Consider the following 16,198-nt stretch of genomic DNA (forward strand, 5'->3'; position numbering starts at 1 on the left):
ACTTTTTAGAACATACGTCTGCCTCAATTTTAAAAAGAAATATTTCTAATACATTCACTCACAGAAAAAAATTTAGAATATTGTTTCAAAATATGGGGAAAAATAGCATGAAATTGAAATAATAAATTCAAATAAATAGATTGAAACTTACCCTTGAATTTTTAGTGATCTTCAAATTTTGTTGATGAATCACTGCCAGCCATTTTTTTAAAATGTCATCATCTTTGGGGAAGGGGAACATTGAAACTTTCTCCGTTCCCTCGTAATTCCCGCGGCAGTTAACGATTGAACATTTAAAAACCATGTTCTACTTTAGGTTTTTACATGCAGAGAAAAAGCATAACGATTATTATTATTTTTAAACAAAAATTAGAATTATCCTTAACGAAGAAGATGGACTCAACATTCAAGCAGGCCGGTGGCGTTTAGCATCAAGAAGAAGGCAGCGATCTTCGGAACTAGTTTTTCCCAGCCACCAGAGCATGACTCATCCTTCGGTGGGAAGCTTTGTGTAGAGGCTTTCTTCTTTAGGGGGTGTTGTTTTGGGTCTACCGCAGGCTGTAGACGCACGTCAAACCAAATGTGTGTGATGATGATCCCCCCTCAGAAGTTGTCTTTTTTTTCCAAGAGAGTGAGGAGAAAAGAAAAGGGGAGAAAACTGACCAATCCCCAAATAGCGTCTGATTTTACCTCTCGATGAAAACAAACCGGCTTGAAAGAGTCGCGTACCTCTTGGAGTTGCCTCTTTCTCCTCCTTGTCTCGCTGCCCGAGTATGTGAGGTGCAGAACAAAACAGTACATTTGTTTTCGCCGCTATTTCGTACCTCTCCGCTCACATCCCCAGTATGCGTTCGGCCTACTTTTGCAAAAAGTAGGCCGAACTTATGGCAAACTTTTGCCGGCATAATGTTTCTTCTTTTCCTCATGGTTTTGTTAACTTCAGGGGGGCGTCAACAAATTACGCTACCAATATTTTTCGTAACAATATTGTAAATGAACGAGTCTCATGAATCAACTAAATGAATAACAAACTAGTAAAAATGATTGTTTAATGACAGCAAAGCAATAGATTTATACAACTACGATTTCGTCGTCTTCATTTTTCACTCGAGACGCTCATTTGAAGAGAACGGGGATCACCTCTCGAACAAATCATTAAAATGGAGATCCCGATTGAGTTTGACTACCATCTCTTGATGATGATGATGGTATGGAAGACTGAAATAAAAATGTATCGTGAATTATAGAATGTACAAAAAATGTTGATTGACAACTTTAAAGAGCATCATTTGAAAATTCTATCAGTTCACTACTCAAATATTTTTTTTTTTTTTTAAATAACATACAAACATATATACAAGCATATACAGAAACACATTAAACATATACTTTTGACCTCAAGGGACATGCCTGTCCTTCCAGTAGGTCTACAGGGTTTCTCCGTAGATTATTTTTCTTAGCAACAGCCTATTATGGTTTAGGTCGGTTTATAATTGTTCAATATACAGCTTTTTTTTCTTTTTTTTTTGTATTTATGTTACAAAGAAATTTTACGTACAGATGGATTGTATCATGTGGTTGTATTATTGTTGTAATATAGATTCTAGACTGGTATTCATAGAAAACGTGAATATATTGTTATTAGATCTTATGTAATTATTTGTATGATTGATTATGATTGATTGATTAAATTATCCAATTAGTTCATAAAAGTTTAATTAGTAAACTTAAAGATTGCAAATTTAGTAAGCATTTGGATGTCTTTTGCAAAATCAGATCTGAAACGTTTCCAACTTTTAAATTCAGCCAATATTATTATGAAAATGAGTTTACATCTTCAGATGTATATAATGGCAACTCCACTTGGATTATGGCATCTGTATTTGGTTTGCTCTTGAAGAGCTTTGTCTATTATTCTTCGCAGAAAATAGAATGAAATGTGTCCCGCTTGTCCCCGAGTATCTTGCTAAAATGCATTCTTTGGAAACAGAACCAAAAGTATGGAATAATTGAAAATGGAGACATCTGCGTTAAAAAAAGCGACATTTCATTCACAAGTATTGGAGTTGATCATGCGTTAGAGGTTAGAGCAAGAAAAAATCGTGCTTTGAAAGATACCGGTGGCATACGAGGCAAGAAATTGAATTTTCGGGCATTGACTAAGCACCAGAGCTTTCGAAATTGTTTAGAGATGCAGAAGCAATGTGCAGATATTCCAGTGTCAGGAAATCAAAGCATCACAACTAGGGAATGGAACGAATAGTGGTTTAGCCGAATACCAAATATTCGGCTAATGTTTTGGCAGAATATCATTACCTTAGAATTAATATATCTATAATAATAATATATATTCAACACAATTATAAATAAAATCAATGTTTTTAATTTAAAACATTTTTAACTTTAAATGATTGAAATTTAATTTTAATTATGCAATTTATTACACTCTGAAACTTATTTTATTCTCTTATCACTGATTTGAAATCGATTTCTCTCTGCAAGCTCTAGTTTTATTATATAAAGATAGTTAAATATTATATACTTTTACATGGTCCTGGGCTATTGACTAACGACTTAGTTGTACTACTACTACATAGAGATTCACTAGTGTGTCAATTTATCAGTCTGAAGCATTGCCGCTGTGCGGTCATGTGGGCATCGTGCTGGACTCTCATCCTGAGGACCCAGGTTCGAATCCCGTTGACGGCACAGTGATGGTCGGTTGAAGTTGGTTTTTTGCGGTTTTCCAGCTTTGAGGCACAAATACGAGCCGGTCTCCCATTTGGAAAAGTCTCTCCGCAGAGAGCTGGCAGACCTACAACATGATAACAACATGAAAATTAAAGCATTTTCATCTTTACTTCAGAAAACGGATGGCAGCATGAAAACAAGCACAACTTAACATAAATACATTAGGGCCACACATGCACTCAGAACACACATTCTGGCATATGCCAATTCGTTAGAAATTCCGTAGAGGAATGTGTATGAGGTACATGTATGGTTAAGTAGGTACCTAGTACTCCAGTACAGGTACTAGGAAGCAGCACTTTTTTCTCTAGGGCGTACAGTACATTTCAGTTGCAATAAGTAAATGTCTTAAATTAAAAATATAATCTTTCTCTTAAGCATTTTTTTCGGTGTCAGTTTTACACTGAGTACACAAGTGCATTTTGTGGAGTTCGTTTAAGATCTGATTAATGGCTTCTTCAAGTAGATGTGAATGTTCAAATAGTTCTGATGCATTCTTTTATGTATGTGGTTGCTATACACTTGTTCGCCAAAGACAAACTATTTCATTGTTTGTGAATCATGCTTATAAAGACTATTTTGCAATTAAACTTGGGGACCAAGTATATACGCCCCCCTCCTATATTGTGTGTGAGGAAATGCTTCATGACTGGACAAATGGAGAATGAAAGAGTTTGCTTTTTGGAATTCCCATGGTTTGGCAGGAATTCACAAATCACATAATTGCTATTTTTGCCTGGTCAACACAAAGGGTGTTATCAAGAAAAATCGGCACATGATCTCCTACCCCGATATTACATCCATTATTTGTCCGATTCCACACTGAGTTAGTTACTCAGTAACTCTAACATGTCCCGATTCCTGTGTTTAATGGTTTTGGCTCATCTCTGAAGATGAAGACACAGAGCAAGATCAGCCAATGTGTGGTGTTCGCGAAATCCAGCTTCCAGAAATGGTTCCAACATCTCAAGACTTGACATCTTCTGATACCGAAAATTCATCAGCCCTGTAGGTGTACTATTGCATAATGGTAATGTGTATGGAGTGGTACCAGTCAGCTACATTCGGTGCATTCGCAAGAAATGCATGACGACATTAAAATGGCGATTGATTTACTTAAATATCACAAGCATAATTGGATCATTTGTGTAGACTTGAAAATGGTTAACATTCTACTTGGCCAACAGAAAGGATTCACAAAATTCCCATGCTTTCTTTGCACGTGGGACAGCCTAGCTCTCTCGAGGCAAACACTGGACCCACAGAAGGAGTGACCTACCCATAAAACTCTGGAAGCAGGCGTGCCAAACATTGAGTGATGCAATTGTCAACTGAGAGATGATCGTTTTTTCTCCACTTCACCTCAAGCTTGGATTGATGAAACAGTTTGTCAAGGCATTGAATATTGATGGTGAATGTTTTCAATACATAGTTTCTTTTTTTCCTGGTTTGCCTTTCAAGATCAAAGCAGGTGTGTTCTATGGATCTCAAATTTGTGCCCGTGTGCATGATCCTGAATTTGTCATGAAGACAGATGAAAAGGAGAAGTCAGCATGGCTGTCTTTTAAAGCAGTTATAAAAAATTTTCTTGCTAGCAGAAACGCAGATAACTTTGATATTCTGGTTACTAGAATGCTGTTGTCTTTTCATGAGCTTGGATGTAACACGAGTGTAAAGCTTCATTTCCGGTTTAATAACCTTGATCAATTCCCCAAGAATTTTGGGGCTGTAAGTGATGAAAATGAGAGTGCTTTCATCAACATTTTAAACCGATGGAAGAGCACTACCAAAATCGCTTGGACAAAAATATGATGGCGGACATCCAACGAAATTGTCCTCATAAAGTCCACAAATGCAAGAGTTATAAGCGCAATTTCTTCCCTGCAGTGTGCCAAAAAAAATAAATTCAGAAAAACTAAATTCAGATTTGAAATCAGCATACTCGAATTAAGTAAGATCAAGTGCTTGAATGAATGCAACAAAAAATTTGTTCCCCAATGTTATTTAAATAAATAGAGCCCGGAAGTTGCCATAAATGCTTTTTTTACTTATTTTCAAACTTTTTTGGTAAAAATGTTTTTTTTGAACTTTTCCTGCCAAAAATGCCTATTTAAACATATTTTTAAGTTTATTAGTAAATTTCAAAGGCCATAATCTTATAGAAAGAATGAGGTGGCTAAAGGCAACACTTCCTTCACAATTCAAAGATAATAAAACATTTATTACACCAGTAATGTTATAGAAACTACAAGAATGCATTGACACAAATGGACTGTGTGATCGGTTGGTTTGAGTGGTCAAACGTAAGTCAAGTTCCTCCGTCGCATAGGGTCACTCTTTTTTTTTTTTTATTACATGAACAGCATCATCCAGTGATGGACGCTGTCGCTAAAACTTGAATATTTAAAGCATTGAGAACAAAAGTATAGATCTTCTTAAATTTTCCAACTCTCTCAGTACTAAATATCATCAGAAAGCTCCCCAACTCCAGCCCCATTTAAATATGAATAAGTGATCTGAAAACATGGTGTTGCCATGCATTAATTTTGCTTTGTCCGGATGGTGTTAGACGTGAATGATTTTTTTTTTTTTTCAGATGAACGCATCTATATATGAGAGAAGCTGAGAAAAATTAGAAATGTTTCTCCACATGCTTCACATTATGTCTTGTTCAGGTATTGGACTGCATTGTATATGTATAGCTGACAGATGACTGTCCCAAGAGGGCATTAGTTGATGTCATGGCTCACACAAGGCGGGGTAAGAGCAGACAGGGCTCCAGGGCCCATGTTGTTCTGATTTTGGTTGTTTACCATAAATGCACTGCAAACCACCATGACTATTTATTTTACATACATACTTAGTATTCGATTAAATCAGTGGTTCCCAACGTTTTCAGGGTTCATACAAAATTTCCTAAATAAAAATTAAGGAGTTTCAAGCAGTTTTTAAGGAGTCATGGCAAACTTATTAACCTTTTTATTGCTGTAAAAGTTATGAAGTTTTACAGCAAAAAAAGGGGCGGGGCACATATGCAAATTTATTTTTTATTTGCCAAATTTTCCCTCTCCTCAAAAATATAGACATAGAAGTGGTTCAGAAATTACAAGTTTTGATTTGTTACCCAGCATCATAAGAATTCATAAAATAATCAATCTACATACATACTTTTCTGTTGTCACCAAAGAATTCTAAAACTGAAGTTTCGGTCAAAAATATAATTCATAACAGCATCACATAAATTCTAAAAATTCTAAAAGTGATATTCATTCACCTTCCCCCAATTATTCAAAATAAAAATCCACAGCTGACAAAGATTTTTCTTACACAAAATTATATTTGCAGCAACTCTTTATTCATCTCTCGCTCAAAGTGGATCAACACATACACAAATTCTTTAAAATTAAGCTTTTCAATTTTACTTCTTGTTTTTCAGTTGTACTCAGAAAGAAATTGTTGCGAAATGAGAGCAAATTTCAGGACATTCAACACAATGTTTGGCGATTTAACACTCGTTATTTGGCGAAATTTACAAATTAACTCGGCGGACTAGCTCTTATTCATGAAATTAATTTTTCTTCCCACGGAACATCGGGATTTGACGCAATGACGATCGACCCTAGTAATTTCTGCTGCTTGCAGTGGCGACTTTTTGTTTTCTTTTTTTGAAAACGGAAACTGCGGTCGGTTGTTGAGAAACACAGGACTACAGTAAACCATCTTCAGCTGTACGATCAAGGATATAATCGGGGGTTCACGAGGAAAAGCCCGATGAGGAGCCGATAATTTGAATAAGGAGCTGCGGTTACCATAATCCTATTTTCGGGGACAGAATCGAGAACGGGGGAAAGTCGACTTTTTTTTTAGAAACAGCTGGATGGATTTTCAGAAATTTTTAAGGGTCCTTAAAAAGGAAATGAAAATTAATGACTTTTTACTTTTTAAGGGGTATTTAAGTACCGTACGAACCCTGCTTTTATCCTTCCCACCCCTCTTGGATAATAAGTTTAATCTGTTACAAAATTGTTTTTTTTTTTCCTGAAATTGATTACATTAATTATCCAATAATTATATACTCTCTTTCTATATGAATTCTTTCACTTCATATGCTTTTTCGGATACGGCTAACATTTAAATTTGGCTTCATTTTTTTAAAAATTAATTCAAAAACAAAACTAAAAAACTTACTATTTTTTGAGATTTGGAAAAAAGATTCATTGAATAATTCTTTTCATTTACTGATTACAGCAAAAATGAATATTTCTTTGAAACTTGCCTAAATTTTTAAAATTTTTTTTAATCGTGTGTGTTCACGACAATATCAAATATAAATACAACATGCTAATAACACGAGGTACCAATGTAAACAAACTACCAAATAGTTTAAGTAAATAAATTTTTTTTCTCAACCAAAATCAAAAACTAGTATGATCGCTAATCGAAAAAGAAAGTTTTACAATGTAAAATTCATATGACACATTTCTGTGAGCAGAAGTCAGAATATGAGACGTCAAAATATTGGTACGATTCATATTTTTTTTTCAGAAATTGAAAATTTTAATTTTCACAATTTTAATTTTTCTGAATCAACTTGTAATTATTTTTCATCAAGCACCACCTAAAATGCTCTCCGACACCCCTAGGAGTGCACGCTCCCCCAGTTGGGAATCACTGGATTAAATTAACCAGTCACAGAGAGGTGTGCGACAGATGCGGCCACACAGGGCCCATAAATATACAAAAACTGAATTTTTTAAAGAAAATAAGAGTAAAGTAGCTATGTTGCAGCTATAGAATAATCCATTCCAAATAATACAACAAATAAACAAGAACTATTCGCATCTCGAAGAAGCCCCATAGTCATTTTCTTTACAGGCTTCGCGTCTGGTAATTGTGGTCCTGGAATTGACCTAATAATGAGGGTCTACTGACATTTTATTTTGGACTTGAAATTAGTTTAACTTGCATAATAATGCAGTTATTATAGACCATAATTAAAACAGTAGAGATATTAAATGCAACCAATTTTTTAGATAGTTTTGGACCACCCCCCCCCCCCCGTAATACCTTAGCTTTTAGTTATATTTCCTTCCTTCTAAAAATTGTTCTTTTTTTAGTGCTTATTTTAGGCATTTTTAGTGCCTTTTTGCCAGCTCATTTTGACCATTTTTAGTGCTTAAACTTCCAGGCTCTATAAATAAATATTAAAAAAATGGCAATGGGAAGACTTTTATTGCCACAATATTGTATTTCCAAATGAATTTAACAATGATATATTGTATTTTAGTATTACTTACGGAGAATCCATTTTTTACCAATTTTACATCTAATTAAAAAAGTCAATCATTATTTACTCTCACCTAGCAATGCATCACAAAATTTAGGACTTATTTTCTTATTTTTCCCCTTTAGATGTTCTTTGTCACTTTCAGTAGCTCAATATATATCTTGTCTGGGTACATCCTTCAGTTAGTGAACGTGTGTAATGTATTCATGCTCAAATGTTACACCTTTTATTGCAGTAGGATTCTATTTTGGGTTTCATGTTTTCATCATCCTAGAAATTCACCCTGACATAACCTCTCTTGCAGACAAGGATTAACATTACATAAAATATGATCAGTATAAACTTTTAATTTATGAGAAAAATTCTAATTAATATAATTTTTTGAAAATTAACTTGATGTACACAGATACTTGGCAGAATAGCTCAGCATTATTTGGCCAAACCAAATATTCGGCAAAAGGGCCGGATAGGCCAAATATTCGTCCGTTTCACAAGTGGCTGTTAAACATCATGAGAACAAATATAAAGAAATTATGAGCAGTCCTGCAAACCTGTAACCTATTCAAAGATAGTGGTGAACTCGTCAATGTTGTTACAAATTCTATAATGCCTGATAATGTTAGACATGATGTACAGGGTATCCATAACTAAAAGATCCTATTTTAAAGTAGCCTACAGACAAAACCAGTCATCAGAAAAGTGTGGAATTTCGTGGAGGATTTCATGCAAGTGATGGGAATTTGTTTTGGGGAAAAAAAATGAGTTGCACGTCACCACCAGAGGGCATTTCACTTTGAATACTTGTAGTAAACATGTAAATTTATGTGATGTCGCGCAGCAGCTGTTATAAAACTTAGAAACATTCGCGGAGATCTTGTTTCTTACTGTTTGTTGCTCACAATGACGATAAGTTTATGAGGTTGTGCTTTCTTGGTCAAATTGTTTTACCAAAACTGCAATTTCGCAGTAACTGCTTTACGAAAATATCGGACTTGAAAGAGGATTTGAAAAGGTCCAAAATGAATGTTAAAAACCTTCGGATTGTCACTGCTTTGCAGACACAATCTTTATGCGAGATGGAGCTTCTCTACACATTGCAGTGTGTGTTAAGAATGTTCTTGAAACACATTTTACAGAAGAACGTGTCGTCAGCCGGCATTTCCCTAATCTATGGCCTCCTAGATTCCTGTACCTTAATCCATATGATTTTTGGCTTTAGGGGCATTTGAAACATCTGATAAGTCATGACAATCCAAGAACTTTACCTGACCTTAAAGACAGCATTTCAAGCCATGTGCTAAACATTTCCCCACACACACTTCAGTCAGTTGTGGAACATGCTATCTTGAGATTTCACATGGTATCTGAAAATGATGGCCATCATGTGGAACATGTTTTGTTGCAGTAAAAATTATAAAAGTGTTTAACAATTGTTAAAATTGTAAATGTTTGCCTAAATGTGTCATTTCTTAATAAACTGCCCTCTAGTGGTGACATGTGCAACTAATTTTTCCCTGAAACAAATTCCCATCACTTCATGAAGTCCTCCACAAAATTTCACAATTTTCTGATCACCGGTTTCGCCTGTAGGCTACTTTAAAATAGGGTCTTTTAATTATAGAAGCCCTGTATGCAGATATGAAAGAAGGAAAGCTTTTGAGACGTTGGTGAGTGACAGAATACAAATATATGGAACAAAATAATGATGAAACTGCTGACTTGGAAATCAGCTGGAAAAGTTGTTACAATTGAAATTAACTGTTAAGTTATGGAATTAAACAAGAATAGATCTTTATTTGCAAAAATGGCTATGGCTGCCAAATCAAGATCAGACATTGATATAAAAGGTGCTGTAGGTACTTATGAATTCTCGGCTATACGTAGCGCAATGTTTGCAACTGATTGATTGTTGTTGCCTTGTAATGATAAAAGTAAGTACTTATACCATCTTCTAGAAGAAGAATCTGTTCCTCATTTGAGTAATGCTGTACAGGAACAACCAAGTGCACTCATTTCAAACCAAAAAGCCATAATTTTATAGATGCGGGTTTTGGTTAAACAAATAAGTGCCAACATTCAGGCATGTAATGATCTTGCACAACAATACTTGTGAAATTTGAACAGTGTAGTTGAAAAGTATGATGCTGTTTATTTGGTTTTTGATCATTACACAGTGGCTATGTCTAGGGGCGTCTGAAGTGTTTTCGATCCGTGGGTGCTCACACAGGCGTAGGCTGCAGAGGGGGGGGGGGGTGCCCCCCCCCTGACGGATATAAAAAATTGCATAATATTTGTAAAAATAAAAATTAAAAAAACACAAATATATTTTTGTAGAAATTCTGTATACCATGGGTGGCTCGAGCCTCGAGGCAAAATTCTCACCCATGTGAGACATTGGTAATGCGTCACTTTGGCGTATAAGCAGCATCAATGAAGCGATCCCGAAAATTTGCAATTTTGTTCCTAGCTAGATAAAGTTAGTTTTCTCCGAGAGTCATTAATGCAATATAGTTCGAGCGTTTTTACAGACACGAATACACAGACGAGACTCTCTCTCTCTCTCCAAACTTTTCTGCAATTATTTTTCTCTTTACTTTTGATGCGGATTGCTTTTGAACTTTTCCCTATAGCCATAGGCGTAAAGTTATTCAAAATGTTGGGGAGGGGCAGCTAAGTTTCAACATAACGAAACTTTGTTTATATGATGCGTCGTGTAAATGAAGTTTGTATGCTCATACAGGTCAAAACGTCGTATAAATATGAGTCATTTTACTGAAATTTTTTGAAAATGACCCCTCTCCTTCTCCAGCCATAGCCTTTTTTTAAAGAATTTAATGGTTTTAATTCAAAATCATTGGTTTCTATTTCTGAGAAAAAAAAATTGTGGTAGGCTGTGTGTCGTGGACGAAAGGCTGCAAGTTTTGATATGAACACTTTCATTGTGCCTTGAATCTCATTGTCGGTACTTACTTTATTTCAAAAGGAACACACGGACCAGGCTCTATCGGATTTAGCCAATTTTAGTCATTGCCCCTGTGGAGGGGCAGAACCATGTCAGAGAAAACTTTTATAAACAATACATAGCGTTGTCTCTACTGACATATCTGTAAAAGAGGGGCGACCATTAATCAGGGGTTTGAAATGCATACTTTTATTATTTGGCTGTAAGAGGGGTGACAGCATCTGAGAGGTGTCCGTTAAGAGGGGTTTTACAGTATAAGACAAATGAGTCAATTGTTTTCTCACTACAGCTCACTGATCTCCAAGGATTCCTAATTAAGAACAGTTGATTTTGAACCTTCGGTTCACGTGTTTAGGCGCATTGCCTGTTAGTTCCACTTTTTATCCATATCTGTGGCAGGGCCATCTTAAGAGCGTCATGAGCTCAATTTTCGGGGTCGAGCTTATATTATGAGCATCTTGAAAAATCAAGCTAAGGCTTATTTTCTGGTTTTCTTATTTTTGGAGAAAAACTATACTTTTTGTTCTGTTTCACTTGACAGTGTTCGTTACCAATTCTCAATTCAAGAATCCCAGTTATTTTCTTTTCGTTATGAGATAATGTTATTTTTGTCTCGTCGTGATGGTTCTTAAAGACAACCACTATGTTTGGTATTATCAAGCTTGCGAAGAAATCCATTAAATTACAGCAATTTCAATTAATGAAACTGAAACCAATAGTATTTAATTTAGCCACGATTTACTGTTAAATCTATCTATGGGTAGAATCTCAGAAAATTATAATTGAAATTATTTACCTGGCTGAATTTTTGTACCTCGTACAATGCTGCAGTGAGCAACTGCCTGACCACGTTGATTTCGAACGCAGTCAAATTGTCAACTTGAGCATGAGTTTCGCCACTCTTTATGAAGGCATCGATTGAACTGCGTAGTTTTGCCATCCTGATATCCCATATGTCTTTCACAATTGTCTGTATGGTGTCTGCATTTGCGATATCAGTCAAGGCAAAATTGAAAAGAAGTTGTGTGATTTCTCTGTAATATTGACTGGGCATTATCGAAAATATGCTTGAATCAATTTCTTCTTGTTTTTTTCCCTCCAGTTTATCAAGGCTGAGCCATTCTGGTGGCTGGATATGACACTTCTGCCTCTGTCGTAAATTTACAGCTAGCCATAAAGGAACTTCAACAGGAATGCTAGGCGTGAAGGGTCCACAGTCACCATGAATTAAATACAACTTCCCATGGGTGAAATTAGGAACGATTGTGACCATTTCATTCTCTGCTAAGAATTCAATTTCTTCTGGATCCATCTGCAAATGTTTCAGTCATCGTTTATCTATAATAAGAAGGGGGGGGGGGCACAATTCACTTTAATCTAATAGTTTCAAAAATTTTATTAGAAATAAATGGCTGCCAAAAAAGTACTTTTCTTTCATCAACACCCAGTCTGATGAAATAAGATATTAAGATTCTTTTACACCTGTTCTAATCAGAACCTCCCTTCGTCAAGCCCTGCAATAAGGTATTATTTAAAAACGATGTCACTTTCCACTATCACTATGAAGGTTTCGATAGCAGGTTGATGCAAAGATATATTCGTGAAAGAATTCAACGGCCCATGTGTAGAATTAAACCCCCGGGTGAGTGCCAGGGTTTAAGCTACAGTCTCCTTTTTCGTAAAATGCAAAAAAAAACTTAGAATGCGAAAGTGGTAGCCACTTTCGAAAAAATGTGCACAGGAGGTACGAAATGAGTAAATATCCAACCATCAATCATTAGCATTGTAGCATTTTGCTAAAGCTTTTTTCCATCATTTTCGCAAAAGGAATTTATCTACCTTAAATCTTGGTGAGGGACCTAGACCAGTGGCTCTCAACCGGTACTCTGTGTGCACTTCCCAGGGGCTCCGCTGCAGCACAAGGAAAATAAAATGAGTCAGTAAATTTTATAAATAAATAAAAAAACAAGGTCTACAGGGCTCTGCAATAGAAACTATGTAAGGGGTCATTCAAGTATTACGTCAGCATTGGGGGGGGGGTTCCAGACTTGCTGACAAGGGGGGGAAGGTTGCTTACGTCATCAACCACCCCTTTTTGAAGATATTAAAATATTAATTCTAAACTGCTGACGGAGGGGGGGGGGTCAGTGTTTTGCTGACACGGGGAAGGGGTCAAAAATGGCTGAAAATCTGCATACATAATGGCCCCTAACTGAAAGGGCTATGCGAGTCAAAACAGGCCGAGAACCGCTGTCTTAGACTACAAAAACAGTGAATCATTTTTCCTTAGAGCTTGTGTGCATTGAACGGGGTCAGTCCAGTGGTGTAGGGCATTCACCTGGCAAGTGAGAGGATGTGAGTTTGATTCCCTGTATGCCAGTTGAATTTTCTTTTCTGGATTTATCTTCACATCAGCCTACTATCGAAACCTTCATAATAAAAGGTATTAGCTTATTAAATATATATATGTGATGCATATAGCCAATAAACATGAGAAAAGTTAAAAAAACATATGCACTAATTGAAAAAGAAAAATGAGAATTATAAAAACAAAACTGTTGCGACATGATGAATGCTTGGATCTCAAATCAGCGCACGACTCCTTAAATTAGAGCAATGTAGAGTAAAACTTTTCCCTTTTTTGCCGTTTTTGTAAATTCATGTAAAATAAGAATATAGAAATAAATAATTTCTATCCTCTCTATTTTTTGGTAGAGATAAAGAGGATAGAAATTATTGGCCAATACAGTTATTGCATGATTTTCCGCCCAATGATTAAATATGGTAAACAATATTTAATCAATATTGCCAATTTTCTGTTATTACCACTAAGAACTCGTAGGATTATTTTTAAAAGGTTATTTATAAACATACTTTGACTGAATTTATGGCCTATATAGTTGTTCCCTTGGTATTAACGTGGGCTATGTTTCGGAGGTGACTGCAAATACGGAATAAACAAAACTGTGAATAACACAAACCTGTTTTTTTAGACATCTCATTTGTATCTGATTTGTGTGGCAGAAGTAGAAGCAGAGACGTCCAGTGGTTCTCTGCGATATTTTCTGAAATAATATTGTAAGGTCTGAAAGCTATTTCTACTGAAATGAAGATTTCAGTTAATTTGATAGAGCATATAGTAACAAGGCTTCCTTTACCAATTTTTCTACACGTGAAAAATGAACCATAAATGGGTTTTGGTCATGAAAACGACACATTTCCGATTTAAACTTACGAAGCCCTTACACCATGTAGCTGATAAAGAACTTGTCTTCCATGTCTTAATCTTGATAATCTTCATGGTGTATCGCTTCAGTTTCAGGAGCAGTCAGCTCAATCAATCCCTCCTCTGCCGATTTCTAATTTTGATGTTCATTAATTCTTCTACAGGGTTCATACAAAATTTCCTAAATAAAAATTAAGGAGTTTTTAAGGACTTTTTAAGGAGTTTCAAGCAATTTTCAAGGAGCTATGGCAAACTTCGTAACTTACAAGTTTTACAGCAGCAAAAAAAAAAAAAAAAATGGGGCACATATATATGCAAATTTATTTTTAATTTTTGCTAAACAAATTTTTCCTCTTCTCAAAAATATAGACGTAGAAGTGGTTCAGAAATTACAACTTTTGATTTGTTACCCAGCATCATAAGAATTCATAAAATAATCAATCCACATATATACTTTTCTGTTGTCAATAAAGTGTTTTAAAACCTTCAAGTTATGGTCAAAAATATAATTCATAACAGCATCACACAAATTCCAAAAATTCTAAAAGTGGTATTCATTCACCTTCCCCCAATTATTCAAAATAAAAATCTACAGCTGACAAAGATTTTTCTTACACAAAATTATATTTGCAGCAACTCTTTATTCATCTCTCGCTCAAACTGGACCAACAAATAAAAAAATTCTTTAAAATTAAGCTTTTAAATTTTACTTCTTGTTTTTCAGTTGTACTCAGAAAGAAATTGTTGCAAAATGAGAGCAAATTTCCAGACATTCAACACGGTGTTTGGCGATTTAGCACTCGTTATTTGGCGAAATTTACAAACTAACCCGTAATTCAGCGGACTAGCTAATATTCATGAAATGAATTGTTTTTCCACGAAACATCAGGATTCGCCGCAATGACGATCAACCATAGTAATTTCTGCTGCTTGCAGTGGCGACTTTTTGTTTTCTTTTTTTGAAAATGAAAACCACGAAACATCAGGATTCGCCGCAATGACGATCAACCATAGTAATTTCTGCTGCTTGCAGTGGCGACTTTTTGTTTTCTTTTTTTGAAAATGAAAACCACGGTCGGTTGTTGAGAAAGGGCAATTCCACAGTGACTGAAGCTACATTTTGAACTTTTTTAGAGGTTAATAATTGCAATAACACAAAAATAAGTTTCTTGATTTATTTGAAATTTATGATACAATATCTTCAAGGTTAGACAATATTAGGAACATAAAATTTAAAAGATTAGGAAAAAAGATTATTACTTTTAGCCCATTCAAAATGGTGTGACTGACGTTACGTAAAAAAAGACATAGAGTCAAAATACCTTCAAAACATTTGGATATTCTCCTTCATGTGTATTTAAATATTACATTTTTAATTTTTTTTTAGTATGTAATAGATTTCAAATAAAAGGTGCACACAATCAATAAATCCCAAACAATAGTGAAATTATTTAATAAAAAAATAAATAATTGGTGCGACTGATGTTACACTTTTTGCGTGACTGACGTTACATATGAAAAATATTTTTTGTATGCAAAACTTAAGTATCTAAAAGTCCTTCAAAGTACTTTTATAAGGTAATATATTAATAAAATCTAAAAAAATTCTTGAAATTTAAAATGTCCTCGAGCATTTACAACTTCTGGTGGGTTTAATTTTTTTATCAATCGCTCTTGAGGATAGAAAATTTCATCCACATGCTGAGGCCATTTCCAGTACTTCTCAGCTCGTATCATTACATTCACTAAATATTCATTATTTTCAATGGATTTTATTTCTCCTGTGAAATGTTCATTATCATATTAAACTTCATACCAGTCTCCAATATATGCTATGGGACAGACTATACTACAACTTTGATTAGCTATTTGGGAAAGTTCTGTGAATCTGCTTCCAACACTTTTACCATTCACCACTTCAAGAAAATGATAACTTTTCAGTCCTTCAATGTGATCTGCATTTTCAAAAATT

At 35.0% G+C, this 16,198-nt stretch overlaps 1 protein-coding gene across 4 annotated transcripts in view; it reads right to left on the minus strand.

The window, feature by feature from the left end:
- Nucleotides 1-1,035: 1,035 nt before the first annotated feature.
- Psf2 (DNA replication complex GINS protein PSF2-like protein) overlaps nucleotides 1,036-16,198 on the minus strand; it is a 58,174-nt gene continuing 43,011 nt past the window's right edge. For 3 of the 4 annotated variants that reach the window (XM_089244279.1, XM_089244275.1, XM_089244276.1), the window contains exons 2-3: nucleotides 11,797-12,338; nucleotides 1,036-1,218 (exon numbers count right to left, since the gene is read on the minus strand). In XM_089244279.1, coding sequence (XP_089100405.1) covers nucleotides 1,156-1,218; nucleotides 11,797-12,312 — 579 coding nt within the window. In that variant the 5' untranslated portion in view covers nucleotides 12,313-12,338 and the 3' untranslated portion in view covers nucleotides 1,036-1,155. Of the gene's footprint in view, nucleotides 1,219-11,796; nucleotides 12,339-13,981; nucleotides 14,066-16,198 lie in introns of all 4 variants that reach the window. The other variant, XM_089244277.1, reaches the window with a different exon arrangement.

Source organism: Pholcus phalangioides, unplaced genomic scaffold, assembly GCF_987345545.1.
Source record: "Pholcus phalangioides strain wild (caught in Gottingen) unplaced genomic scaffold, Ppha-v1.0 ptg000015l_1, whole genome shotgun sequence".
Classification (NCBI taxonomy): domain Eukaryota; kingdom Metazoa; phylum Arthropoda; class Arachnida; order Araneae; family Pholcidae; genus Pholcus; species Pholcus phalangioides.